Consider the following 14,215-nt stretch of genomic DNA (forward strand, 5'->3'; position numbering starts at 1 on the left):
ATTGAGTTTCATCCTTGGTGACTTTAAGGGACATGAGAACTTTCCCATTTAGTATTCAAGCTAGCAATGATACCAAGCATTCTTTATTCCTCAACTATTAGCCCCTTGTCAAAAGTTAACATGCATGAAAAAGGTGAGGCAAGAAGCTCAATTGTGAGCATGCATGTTATCTCTTTAGAATAATTCTAGGGAATGTGCCATCCTCAGTACACAGTAACAAAAAGAATGAAGATGAAATCTAGGAAGAGCCATAAAGTGGCCACTTGTTGCAAATTGAATCTTTATTTGACCATATGTAGAGACGTAATAGCATAACAAATGGTGGAGGAACAAGAACATAAACTAACATAGAGTTTTGCCATGTGATAATCAGTTGCCCTCCAAATGTAAAACCTTTATGGAGTTGTAATATTAGCAGGTTACTTGTTAGCAACAATTCAATAATAGTATTGTCTTCGATAATATAACAATACTAGAACTCAGTTTAGGACCTATGAGACCAAGAATGTGGTGCAACAACAAGACATTTGTCAATCACTTTGCAATTTACAACACCCTAGCAATAATTGTTTTTGAAAAAACAATGGTAATAAGCTTTTAGTTCATTCTGTAATTTTTTTGAGTTGACTAAGAGGGAGATTTCAAATATTGTCAATCATATCAAATAATGAGTATAGAAAATAAATGAGCAATCACATCAAATCAAATGCTCAATCTTTGTCCATTGTTGGAAGTAGCATTCAAGAATGTTAAACTATATATTTATTGGAACAGGTTGAGTTAATAGGGCATTATTCCCCAATCTTTGTTCAATTTAGTCTTAGATCAGATCACATAGAAACATCTTGTCCATCTGGACAAAATTTATGAAGGCCCTAGCACAAGATCATATTACTTGGGAGTCCTCTAATAGAATTATAACATTTTAGTATTTTTCGCAGCAGGAATGCTTCAATAGTGATTGAAGTCAAAACTCCAAAAGAGCTAAGATCTGAGAAAGTATACTCTTGACATTCTGACTCTCTTGTATAACAGGCATCAACTTCAGAAGTATACGTTTCATTTGAACTAACAATACCAATCCTTTGATGTGCCAATTAGGAAGAGTGAATCCCATGCTTAATTCTCAAATTTCCTGGATCAGATACTTTTTAAACAGAACAAGAAACATGAGAAATTATGGAATTCAGTACATCCCAGTGAGTAAAGAGAAGCACTGCAACTACTTTGCATTCAAATTTATTTCTCTAAAATTGTAAAACATATAGCACTAAATGCTGAGAATTTGTCTCCCATGTCAAAAACTAAAGTTCATCTGATGTGTCAGATTACTAAGACAAACACATGTTAAAAACAATAAGAACAAATCAAGATGCTTCTAATAAGAGGCAAATGCGATAAGTTATTTGTGAAAAAGTTTCAAACCTTGGAAATTTGAATGCTCCACTCCAAAACTTACGTTTGACACATAAGGACTTTATTTTCTCTAGTCTTCCAATTATCTCAGAAAAAGTAGGCCTCATCAACGGATTCCTGTCCCAGCATTCCTGAATCAACCTGCAAAGCACACTGCAGTTCTTAGACATACAGAAAAAGTAAATACTAATCAGCGTGACTTTTCTATAAATGAGGAATGCTAATTTTAAGCAAAATAAGATAAAGCAGATGGTGTATTTCAAAAGGAATGCTTGACTTGGCTCCATAAAACGGATAGATGTCCAGATGGTTCCTATACTATATGAAAACTAACTGAGATGAAAAAGCATTGGCAAAACACTAATGTTATTGTTTTCAAGGATATATAAACTCAACACTGCTCAGCTGGTTCCTGTGCCTTATGACCAATTCACTCAAAGAAGAAGGCATTAGCATTAGATTTAGAATATATAATATGGGAAAAACTGTTAATGTTGTAGCTTCAGTTGGTTAGTTTATCAAGAGATTAAATTGTTCTTAGTAATTATGTTATATATATTGTGCAATGTTATTTACATCTAATGATTATTGATTAATGTTATTGATCAAGATAGAGACATGTCTCTTCTACCCTTATACATATACATTCAAATCTGCACTTGAAAAACACATAAGTTACAGCAGTGCTATTAAATTTGCAGCAATTCCTCCTCAACATGGTATCGGAGCGGGTTTGAACCAATGGTAATCCAAATATTTGCTTTTGTTTATGGATGAACATTTTATCAAAGAAGGTTCTCTACCAAACCTACGCGACCTCAGAAATAGTATAAAATGATGGGAAACGGAGATCAGAATCAAAATTAAATTGATTTCAGATATATATTTCAAGAAGGCTGCGATTAGAAAGTGGAGACATATATTTCTCCATTGATAGGAAGTCAACATGTGGCAGAAGGTGAAGCTTACATGAAAAATCACTGAATAGACCAAATTGAAAGGAATGCAAACAATTTTGCAAGAACAATCGAAAATTGTCTCTCAAGTCTTGTCTTGATTGTTGAAAAGTGAGTAAAACATACAAGAAATCCTGTGCGAGTATACATTTTTTAATTCCATATGACAAGTATTCCTACATGTGGAAGCATAGCATGGAACATCTTTCGACATAGTAATGAAATGTGTCTTATTGGAGGCAGCTGCCGAACAATTAGGACTAATGGCAGATTCAATTGCTTCCTTCACATGATTGTGCGCAGCCTCTGCTAGATAGGTGAGGGTGGTTTTCCATTCATTGATCATGCCTCCACTACCATCTAATTCCTATACATCAAAAGTTCCCACAAGAATAAAGATGGGCTTGCCTTTGACAACGATTCCTATAAGGCGAATATACTAGAAAGATGGCATCACATTGTTTTTAATGAATGACATTTATTAATATTTGCAATGTTTCGATAGTTCAAAGAGGTATATCAGAGTGACCTCTAAGTCAATAGAGCATTGCTCTTGCTTGAGGGCCGAGACACAAGATATTCTTTCCGCTTTCTCTTATCTCTGGGCATATGGGTATTAGTGGTTGCAGATTCGTGCTCACAGTTTTCAATTGTCACATGTACTCTTCCAGAACAAAAAACGTGGCTGTGTTACAATGGTTCCCAGATTTGAATACATGATGCCATGAGTTTAATTTACAAAGGTTCCATTCATTCCTGTGAGCACAGTGTTGTCTGTGGGCAAGTGTGATTCATTGGTTTTGTATTAACATAGTGCAATCATCTGTTTCACATCATAATTCTTTTAACACGCTGAGCATATTACAAAATATTTTCAAAATATGCTCAGTGGGTGGTATATGCATACAACCTAAACAGATACTAGAAATGAAACAAGTTCTTTACTACATGTAGTACCTGTTAATTGTTTACAGCAGCAACAATCATAACCGAGATTTTTAAGATAGTTAATACCAAAAAAAATTGTATAACCAGCCCGCCCTATCTTCCAAACATAAAACAATAACCCATATATTGGGCTAACCACCCTGTCCATTTGTAGCATGATCATGAGAAATATAATTTCCAAATTTAACTCTATCACCAATGCTAAGATCTTTAATAAACTGGTTAAGATTGTCCATCTCCCTCTGTTTGAGAATTTCCTTGTGTATATCAAAATATTGACATGAAACAATATCATCTTTAAGGATCAGGATCTGGCCCTCCCACATTAGCATCGTAAATCTATCCCTGGAGATTTCCAAAGTAGTAGCAACTTGCGACATAATTTGAAAATGTATGAGTTTACATCCAAACTCAGAAAGTTGTCTCCTTCTCTTCTGAAAGATAACTGCATTTCTCTCCTTCCAAAGAAACCAAAGAACATCACAAGTAAAGACAGACCAAAAATTATTCATTTTCAAATCAAAATCATTAACAAAACCAGCAAGCACTTCACTCTAGGAAAGACTTGGCCTATTATTCTAGACTATGGGTGACCCTAGAAAAATAGCCCAGACACCCCTAGCAAAGGTACAATAAAAAAAAGGTGCTCAAAGGACTCATGGACAGAATAGCCACCAGACATAATAGGACTACCATGACCATTAGGCAAAGTATTACTCGCAGCAAGTTTTTTCAAAAGCAACAACCATCTAAAACAAGATTTCATAGGCTCACACCGAGAATGCCAAAAAAAGAAAAAGATAAAAGGTCATCTATCAGCCGAGGCCCCCAGCGCCTAGCCATGGTTAACCCTGTCAAAAAAAGAACAATCATCTTTAAGCATTTTGTAAATATGTCTAGGAAAAACATTATTGAAGTGATTGCCATCTTTCCATCTGATCCTCCGCACAAACTTATTAGAATTCATAATGTGTCCAAGAAAAACATTTCCTACAGCTTTAACAATGATGGAATAAGTCTTCTTTTGAGAATTAGGAAAGTTGAACCGGTCAGCAATCTCATTCCATAACCCTAACCTATTGTCAACCAAAATATCACCAATAATAGAAATGCCATATTTTTTCCAGTTTTTTGCAGAACAACTTTGGATTAATGCAAGAGGTTTACCATTAGCTTCAACACCCCACCAAATAGATCTATCCAAAACAAAATATTTGGGGGGGCCACCAACTGCAACCCTGAATGCAATAAGTTTCCTAACCTGAGACCATGCCTTCCACAAAGATTGAAAAACTTTGGATCCGAACACTGATAACTCAAAGTTCCCAAAGACTTTGTCACATAGCTGAACATTATGCCAACTTTTCCCCTTTTTTATAACAAATCTAGAGATGTTGTTTCTAATTAAAACCTGCCATGGTTCATCCACACTGAGAGCTTGAATAATCCATTTAGAAGCCAATGCCATACCTTGATCTTTTAAATCAATCATCCCCAATCCTCCCTTCTCTTTGGTAAACAACACTATTTCCATTTTACACAGTGTCTTTTTCTATTTCCTAAACCATCAAACCACAGAAAATCCCTCATAATCCTTTCTAAACTGCTGCTTTGACATTTGGTAAATAGCCAAGCTCAAAAGAAATATATGTGATGAGTAGATAGCATTTTTTGTACCACTTGAACTCTACCTGCCAGAGACAATAGATGACTTTGCCTTTTCAAATATTTCTTCTCCACTCTGGAAAAGAGCCACATCCACATATCTTTAGTAGATGTCTCAATGGAGAATGGGATCCCAAGATACCTAAAAATCTCATTAGGTCCCAACCATTACCAACCCTTACTCCCCACCCAATCTGGAGGTGACAATGACCACCCACTAATGGATGATTTGTGAGGAGCCACTTTGGCCCCAGATATGAAACAAAAAATTTGCAATCTGTGGTACATATTATCAAAATTCACTTCATCCAATCCTATGAAAAGGGCAGTCTCATCAACAAATTGAGCATTACGCAATATCTCTTGATTGGGCAAAGTAATACCCCTTATAGGAGGTCCTAATTGAGAAGCTCTAAGAATATAAAATAATGCATCAGCAGCAATTACAAACAACGAGGGAGCAATTGGACATCCTTGCCCTATAGATCTTTGAAGAATAATCCTCTTAGTCAACTCACCATTAACATCTACAATTGTAGAAGAATCATTAAGTAATATGCTAATCCATTTACAAAAACCAGGAGGGAATCCAAAAGCTTGCAACATACCCATCACAAAAGGCCACTCTACTCTATCATAGGCTTTTTCAAAATCTAACAAGACTATTGCTGCATCCTGACCAACATGTTTAGCCCAGTGCATAGCTTCCCAGCTAGTAATAAGGTTTTCCAGAATAGACCTTCCTTTGATGAAACCAGTTTGGGTAGGAGAGAGTGTGACTCATTGTTCTGAGCAACTGGAGGCTACAATAAACAAATAAATATTTCAGTGTAGACATGTTGGTGATTCTGTGTTAGTTGCAAACCATAGTTCAGACTCCATATATGACTGGGAATATTGACAAACACCATTATAGAACAAGGATACCGAGTGGTGATATTATTGGGGTGTCTAATCTGAGTCAATTTTATGTGGGTATTATCGTTGAGATTGTCGTATCAGTGATGATGCCTCTTGAGTTTCAATTGACTCGGGGCTGCCAAAATTTCCTTGTTGTGGCTTTCAATAGATTATTGAACAACTTTAGTGGAGCTGCATATTCTTGTGGAAGGTACATAGAATGCATTATCTTCTTGGAGTGAGTTTCTCTACGGTCTAAGAGTGCTGGGTTTGTATATATATACACATTATCATATTACAGGTGGCTGGACATTACATTCATGATGGAGACAATACTTGTGCCAATGGAAATGTTTACTGATGGCTCAGTTTTGTGAATGAGTTGCAGACAACCAAACCCCTCCATTCAGATCATTTCTAGTGTGTGTGAGCTTCTGGAATAAAAAGTCACATGACGACATGACAGTGTGAATTGAATGACTCTGTACCTTGCGACAGTAGAAAATAATTGAAATCTGTAAGCACAGTGAGACTGAATAGAACAGAGATTGCTTCTGATTTACCTTTCAGAGTCAATGAAGTGACATCAGCTCTAGAGATTAGGTGTCAGAACAGTGAAATTATTATTGGGCTGCTATTTTGTAATGTCCCCATTTCTAGGATTGATTTAATAAAAGATTAAACAAATTAATAATAAATAATAAGATATAATTATTTATTATATGTTTAATAAAAGAAAATTTAATAATAATATATAATTATTATTAAATAAAATATTCACTAATTAAAATAAAATACTATATTATAGTTTATTAATGAAAGAGTATCATTACACTAATATATATAAAAGAATAATAATATTAAATTTATATCTTAATATAGATTTAATATTAAAATATAAACATATAGTCATTAATTCATCTAACATATTAAAATAATCATGTGACTATAGCGAATAGTCACAACAGTTGAGAAATCTGAGTATTTATACCACAGGAGATAACATAGGAAAAAGGGAAAAAAAAGGGAGGTTCAGAGCTTTAAAAAAAAGGAAAATATGAAAACATTTAATAATTAGAAGGAAGTACAATTGTAGTATGGACGGCTTTCATATACTTATCCAGTGCTTGAGATAAGGCATCAAGAAAGGACCAAACACCATCATATGCAGGAGATTAAATACCATAATTATGATTGCAGACCCAAACAAGCTACAGTATGCAGAAGTCAAGGAAAAGAAATGGGCAGCAGCGACAATCTAAGTCTACAAAGCAGCTACTAAACATGCAATGGTTACTATCAGATTGATTATGGAAGAAAAGAGAACAATAACTGCGGGGGAATGAGTTATGGATCATATTTCAGTCAGAGCAATTAGTGCCAAGACCAGCGATTAAGATCAGAGCCATGGATGAAAGACTTATTAAGAGGGATCAAAAGAACAGAGAGTCAATATAATCAACATAGAAACACGAGAATCCAGAATAAATTAAGAGCGAACGAACGAACTCTTTCCATGTACAAGCAGGCAAAGAAGCTTCCTGGGAGATTAAAGAATACTACCGCTTGGGTCATATTTGTTGAAAAGCAATTGAAGTTTTCAGACTGGCAACAACTCATTCAATGAGGAAGACTCAAGGAATTAAAAGTGATCAGATCATTGAACACAATTTCATTTATCCAATCCCAAAGGGCAAATAAGATTCAATCTAAGGAGATATTCTAACAATCAAGGCAAGGTCAAGATAGACAATAGTAACAATACCAATCAGGATTCAACTATTAGTGTTTTGCAATACAAAAAAAAATTAAAAAAATTAAGTATGGATCAGAGAATTATATATATAAATTTGTGCATTAATATATATATATATATATATATATATATATATATATATATATATATAGCTGAAGTATATATATCTAAGCAGAAAAATATATATCAAAATATGTAGCAATTACTAAGAGGTGCCTACAAATCATATCTAAAGATAATGAGAATTTCCCAAATCAGATATAAGGGGTGAATCAGATAATGAGGGCATTCTTGATTCTTAAGGGGAATCTAGAGACCCAAGAGATATTTTGTAGAGGGCATTTTTTAATGTCGGTCATAGAAGACATTCATTATGAATGTCAACCATAGAGGTCATTCTTAAATGTTGGCCACAAAGGGCATTCTTTGTGAATGTTTTTTATTAGATAAACAGATTTTACAGGGACCCTGAAACCCAAGAGTTAAAACATAAACAAGGCTGATAATAAGCGTTAAAAGCCCAGCCAAAAAAAAGTAAGTCTAAAGGTTGATAATAAGCACTAGGCCCACCTGAACAACAAAGGCCATAGGAAAGGCCACGCTGTTTTTTGAAAAATGAAACAGACAAAAGCCAAGACAAAAAGCCAGACAAAAAATGAACAGCTAGAAACAAAAGGACAGGAAAGAGCTAATCCTCATTCTTTCTTTCCAGCTCTTGCATGACTTGGGCAGCCTCGTAGGCCATTTGGTTCTCTTTAGCCTCCTGTTGATGAGTCCTGTGAACATCCTGGTCTAGACAAGTGTAAGTGATACCTGTGGTAGTTTTATCATCAGATTTGGCTTTTCCCCTGTCTTTCCTTCCTCATCCCCCAACATTCCTCTATCTTTAAGAAAACTAGTTAAAGACAAGATATTGTCATTTATCGAGTTGAGCAGTGAGATCATCTGGCTCGACAAATTGTGGTTGTAATTTTCCAGGTTGAGAATCCTCCTTTCTGCCAGGCTAATTCTATCATCCTGGTCTGTCCCTTTCTCAAGACCCTTCAGAATCCTGGCTCCTTCCATTTGACCCACGTTCTCACCTCCTCCAGCTCATGAAAAAGCCACTTGATTGACCTAAAATTGTCAATCATGCTGTTGCGGGCATTCTTTATGAATGTTGGCCATGGAGGGCATCCTTAAATGTTGGCCACAGAGGGCATTCTTGCCGAATGTTCGCTACAAAGGGTGTTCTTAGTAAACACCATGTGTGGTAGAGGGTGCTCGTAGTGAATGTCGTTGTGGTTGGCAGAGGGTGTTCTTAGTGAGCACTGCCATTGTGGGCAGAGGGTGTCTTAAGTGAGGGTCACAATGCTTGGCAGAGGGTGTTCTCAGTGAGCGCTACCACTATTGGCAGAGGGCATTGTTAGTGAGCATCGCCATTTTTGGTAGAGGGCATTCTTATAAAATATCATCATTATGGGCAAATGACATTCTAATAGAATCGCCCTTATTGGCAAAGAGCATTTTAGAGATTCTATATTTGAGAGACTTATTCATTAGAGGCGAGAAACATTTACCCCAAGTGCTACACACATGAAGATAAGTTCCTTCTTTAAAATCATTCTTAGCATATTAAATCTAATCTTGTGATTTATAAATTTGTATTTACAACTACCTAATCCAAAATTGAGATTTTGTTGTTACAAGACTATCAATAAAATCAGAAGAAGAGAATATTGAATTGCTTGAGGGCAAGCATCTTTGGGAAGGGTGGACTGTAATGTCCCCATTTCAAAGATTGATTTAATAAAAGATTAAACAAATTAATAATAAATAGTTAGATATAATTATTCATTATATGTTTAATAAAAGAGAATTTAATAATAATATATAACTATTACTAAATAAAATGTTCACTAAATAAATTAATAAACTATATTATAGTTTATTAATGAAAGAGTATCATTACACTAATATATATAAAAGAATAATAATATTAAATTTCTATCTTAATATAAATTTAATATTAAAATATAAACATAAAATCATTAATTAATATAATATTTAAAATAATCGTGTGACTATAAGGAATAGTCACAATGGATGATAAATCTGAGTATTTATACCATGGGAGATAACATTAAAAAGGTAAAAAAGGGAGGTTCATAGATTTAAAAAAATGGAAAACATGTGAACATTTAATAATTAGAAGGAAGTACAATTATAACATGGACAGCTTTCATATACTTATCCAGCCCTTGAGATAAGGCATCAAGAAAGGACCAAACACCAGCATATGCAGGAGATTAAATACCGTAATTATGATCGCAGACCCATACAATCTACAGTATCCAGAAGTCAAGGAAAAGATATGGGCAGCAGCGACAATCTAAGTCTACAAAGCAGCTAATAAACATGCACTGGTTACTATCAGATTGATTATGGAAGAACAGAGACAACAATATCTGCCGGTGAATGAGCTATGGATCATATTTCAGTCAGAGCAATTAGTGCCAAGACCAGTGATTAAGATCAGAGCCATGGATGAAAGACTTATTAAAAGGGATAAAAAAAGAGAGAGTCAATATAATCAACATAGAAACACAAGAATCCAGAATAAATTAAGAGCAAACAAATGAACTCTTTCCATGTATGAGCAGACAAAGAAGATTCTTGGGAGACTAAAAGAATACTACCGCTTGGATCATATTTGCTGTACAGCAATGGAAGTTTTCAGACAGGCAACAACTCATTCAATGAGGAAGACTCAAGGAATTAAAAGTGATCATATCATTGAACACAATTTCACTTATCCAACCCCAAAGGGAAAAATAAGATTCAATCTAAGGAGGTATTCTAACAATCAAGGCAAGGTCAAGATAGACAATAGTAACAATACCAATCAGGATTCAACTATTAATGTTTTGCAATCCAAAAATAAATAAATAAAATTAAGTATCAAGAAGAGAATTATATATATATATATATATATATATATATATATATATATATATATATATATATATATATATATATATATATATCTAAGCAGAAATGAATATATAAAAATCTGTACCAATTACAGAAACGGATATAAGGGGTGAATCCTAGCCAATATATTAGTACCAACTTGAGAAATGTATCAAGATTATTTGGCAACATAATTTCTATTTAAAATTGAGATAATGGACAATTGTCTTCTACATCTTTCACTATCTATTTTATTAAATAAAGATATTGGAATATACACATTTGTAAATTATATCCCACATGCTCGTTGTATAAAATTTTAGAGTTGTGTATGAACAATAGATAGAGAGAGCCTTTGTAGTGGAACTATAGGGGTTTGGTGCAAAAATTCTAGAGAAAATTAATAAGGGACATGTTTGGTCCATCAATTTCCCCATTTCATGTTTGAAACGTAACATATAGGTGATGTACATATGTGGGCAGCCCACTTCCATTCATGGTTGGCTGTCTGTGCACAAGAAGGCATTCAGCAATCATTTACAGTGTTAAGAAAAAAAAAATGACTAGTTACAAAGGAAAGATTATCTTATTTAAGAAGGAAAAACTTCCTCTGAAGAATGGGGAAAACATCATAATATTTATCAAATATTGTAATATCATCATGGGCAATATATGCTAGCAGGATCAAATCTATCATGGAAGTGGTTCCAAGAACAACACTCAAACAATGGATTTGGGGAGCTTATGTTTGGCATATGTTTTGAGAGCCACTGTCTTAGTCTCTGTAACTATTGTCAACAATGTTGGGTGGATATTTTGCAACCGACAGTTTTGGGTAAAATCTAGTCACAAAATAGGATGACCAACCACAGTGTGTGCGACAGAGTCTCTCCTACCTTAAAGGGAAGGCTCCCCCTTCTTACCGTTCCTTGGATCAACTCAAGGTAAGTAAGAAGTTGAGAGATTTTGTAAAAGAGTGTTACTGATATTCTTTCCTCTTAGCTTTGAGGAAAGAATCCTCTAACCCGTGGAATGAGTAATGGGCAAGATTAAATCTCTTAACTATTCTTACTATCTAGTAGCTGAAAACGATGATATCAATAAACTAACACTAACTCAAAGGCTAGCTGAAAGTGTACCGATTTGGCTCTAAGTCTGGTCGTAATCTATTCTATATGAATAAACTTTACTATTGGAGCACAAAAACTTTCAGAAGTAAAAGATTCTAACTATTTTGTGAATTAAGAAAGAGATATAAGCTACAATCAAAGCTTCTAGTCTATGTATCTCTACAACCGCTCCCAGTCAAAGTTTTATCTCCAATTGCTTCTTAATTCCGTTTACACTCAATTATCAAGAATGCAAAACAACACATGAATCAAAGATAACAAATGCAAATCACAGTCAATGCTTCTAACTTGCACAAGTAAAAATTTCACTCAATCAAAGTTAAGTCTCGATTGATTCTTTGTATTCACTATTCTTTCAAAATGGTGCTACACAATCAAAGTTATGCTTGCACAATTTCTCTAGAGCTCTCTTGCATATAATAAAAGATGATTTTACAATAAGAGAACACTCCTTTGTATAGGCAAAGGAGTTGAGAAAAAGATGGAGGACAAAGTGGGAGCAACTCAACCAACTTTGACCTAGTCTAACTGAAAGAGAATTTATTGGATTACATGCCACAACACATGCAACTCATATTACATGTAATTACACAATTTCATGCAATACATCCTCTTTGATCTACAAACATTAAAAAATATAAAACAATCTTAAAGATTTTCTTCAGTGCCTTGAATTTGATGATGACATCATGCACTGTAGGAAGATCAAAAATCTCCATTGTCTTTGATATGGCTTCTATTCTTACTGCATCGACATATGCTGATTTAACAATCTTGCAATTTGCCAAGAAAGAATCTTGTAAGTGCTTTGCTAAAGATTTATACAAAGCAAACTTGTTCATTGTATAAGAACCAAAATCTTTAGAATCTAAATCAGCATTGATCTTGATTGTATATTCTTAAATTATCCCTTCAATTGCAACCAAATTACCATGTTCATCAAGAATTTGGCATCCCATTTGTTCCAAGTCACATGTCATCCCAACTTCTATTGCTTGGCAATCTTCTAAATTGGCCTGCAACTTTGTTACGAGCTTTCTTAGTGTCTCTTCCTTGTAACCCATGAGTCCATGACATTGATAGAACATTTCATAAGATGGAAGAACATCACACGTAACTATGGGATCTAGATCAGATTTAGCGATCTCATCCCAATCATTCAGAATTTCTTTCAAAGTATTAGCCTCCTGAGCCAAAGATGCAGTCAAATCATGTATCATTTCTTTAACATTTTTGATACGTCCAAGAACTTTGATCGTATCTGTAATGGCTTGTACTCCTTCAGAAATGACTTCTCTCATCCAAGACTTTGCAGCTTATACTATCCTTCTCTTTTCAAGTGTCTGAGATACAACAACTGCATGTTGTGAGGATTGTTGTTCAATAACCACGTTTAAGCAAGCAACCTCCTACTTGAGCTGGTTTTTCTTTTCCCATAATTCATGATTGTTCTTTGACACATTAGCAAGTACATCTTGAGCATCTTGTAAGCAACTCAGTCGTGACTGCTTTCCAATTTCTACCTTGGTGAATTTGTAATCAAAACAAGTTCTTCAACTGGCTTTTTCACCAATGGCTCAACAATTTCTACAAACTTGGTCTTTTCATAATCAACTAAGATCCTTGAAACAATCTTATGTTTCAAAGATTTGGACTTAGTTTTCTTAATAGGAAGGTCGTTTGGAGGTACAACAACCTTTCTTCTCTTCATTGTAATCTTGCTCAACCATGTAGACAAACTAAAATTTTCATCTATGGAAACAGGTACAGTGGAGACCATTGGCATTGATCCTGATTGTATCTCTATTGTGACCGAGTATGATTTAGTTTGCATAGCTGAATTCATAGGTGCATGATAGAGGATTCAGTCATGAACAACTCAAAACTAGTTAGGCATGTATCAAGTTGAGAAACTTGACCTTCTGTGAGAATTGGAAAAATCCTTGAACACATTCCCTAAATGTTCACACTATTCAGCTATTAAAATGGGAGCTGCTGAAGATATAGGAAGAACTGATGTATTTACTTCTGAGGTCGGGATGGAAGGTGTGAAAGTTGTAAAGTTTCTGCAAATTTTGCTATAAATCAGACTGATGAAATGCTTTTGTTTGGTGTTGAAGATGGTCTTGAATAAACAGACTAGTCTATGAAGTATTACTTATAGTATAATAACTATTTTGGAAATGTTTTTTATACCTGCAATAAATCACATAAGGCAATAATGTAGAGGAGAAGACTTAATTGTGTATTGTGTGTTCTCTAACCTCATTCTTACCTCATACTTATATTGCACCCAAGAGGCATGTCCTTACAAAGGACAAAACTCTTTCTAGGTTGGTGCTTATGCATAAACTATTGATTATTTTCCAAGATTGCAATCTCCTAGAAATCATAATTAGTTAGTAATTAGACTAACAACAACTATGCAATAGAACATTACTAAATGCTCCTAACTAAGCCGCCGATAAGGTTAATTATCTAAGGTTTATCAA

At 34.5% G+C, this 14,215-nt stretch overlaps 1 protein-coding gene across 4 annotated transcripts in view; it reads right to left on the bottom strand.

The window, feature by feature from the left end:
• Positions 1–739: 739 nt before the first annotated feature.
• Positions 740–14,215, bottom strand: part of LOC149538885 (integrin-linked protein kinase 1-like) — a 293,426-nt gene continuing 279,950 nt past the window's right edge. For 2 of the 4 annotated variants that reach the window (XM_089800263.1, XM_089800261.1), the window contains 2 exons: positions 1,426–1,557; positions 740–1,135 (listed from right to left, as the gene is read on the bottom strand). In XM_089800263.1, the coding sequence (XP_089656389.1) occupies positions 1,120–1,135; positions 1,426–1,557 (148 nt within the window). In that variant the 3' untranslated portion in view covers positions 740–1,119. Of the gene's footprint in view, positions 1,148–1,425; positions 1,558–14,215 lie in introns of all 4 variants that reach the window. The other 2 variants (XM_089800264.1, XM_089800262.1) reach the window with 1 other exon arrangement.

Source organism: Cupressus sempervirens, chromosome 9 (genome assembly GCF_028749045.1).
Source record: "Cupressus sempervirens isolate cs-2001-9-10 chromosome 9, ASM2874904v1, whole genome shotgun sequence".
Classification (NCBI taxonomy): Eukaryota; Viridiplantae; Streptophyta; class Pinopsida; order Cupressales; family Cupressaceae; genus Cupressus; species Cupressus sempervirens.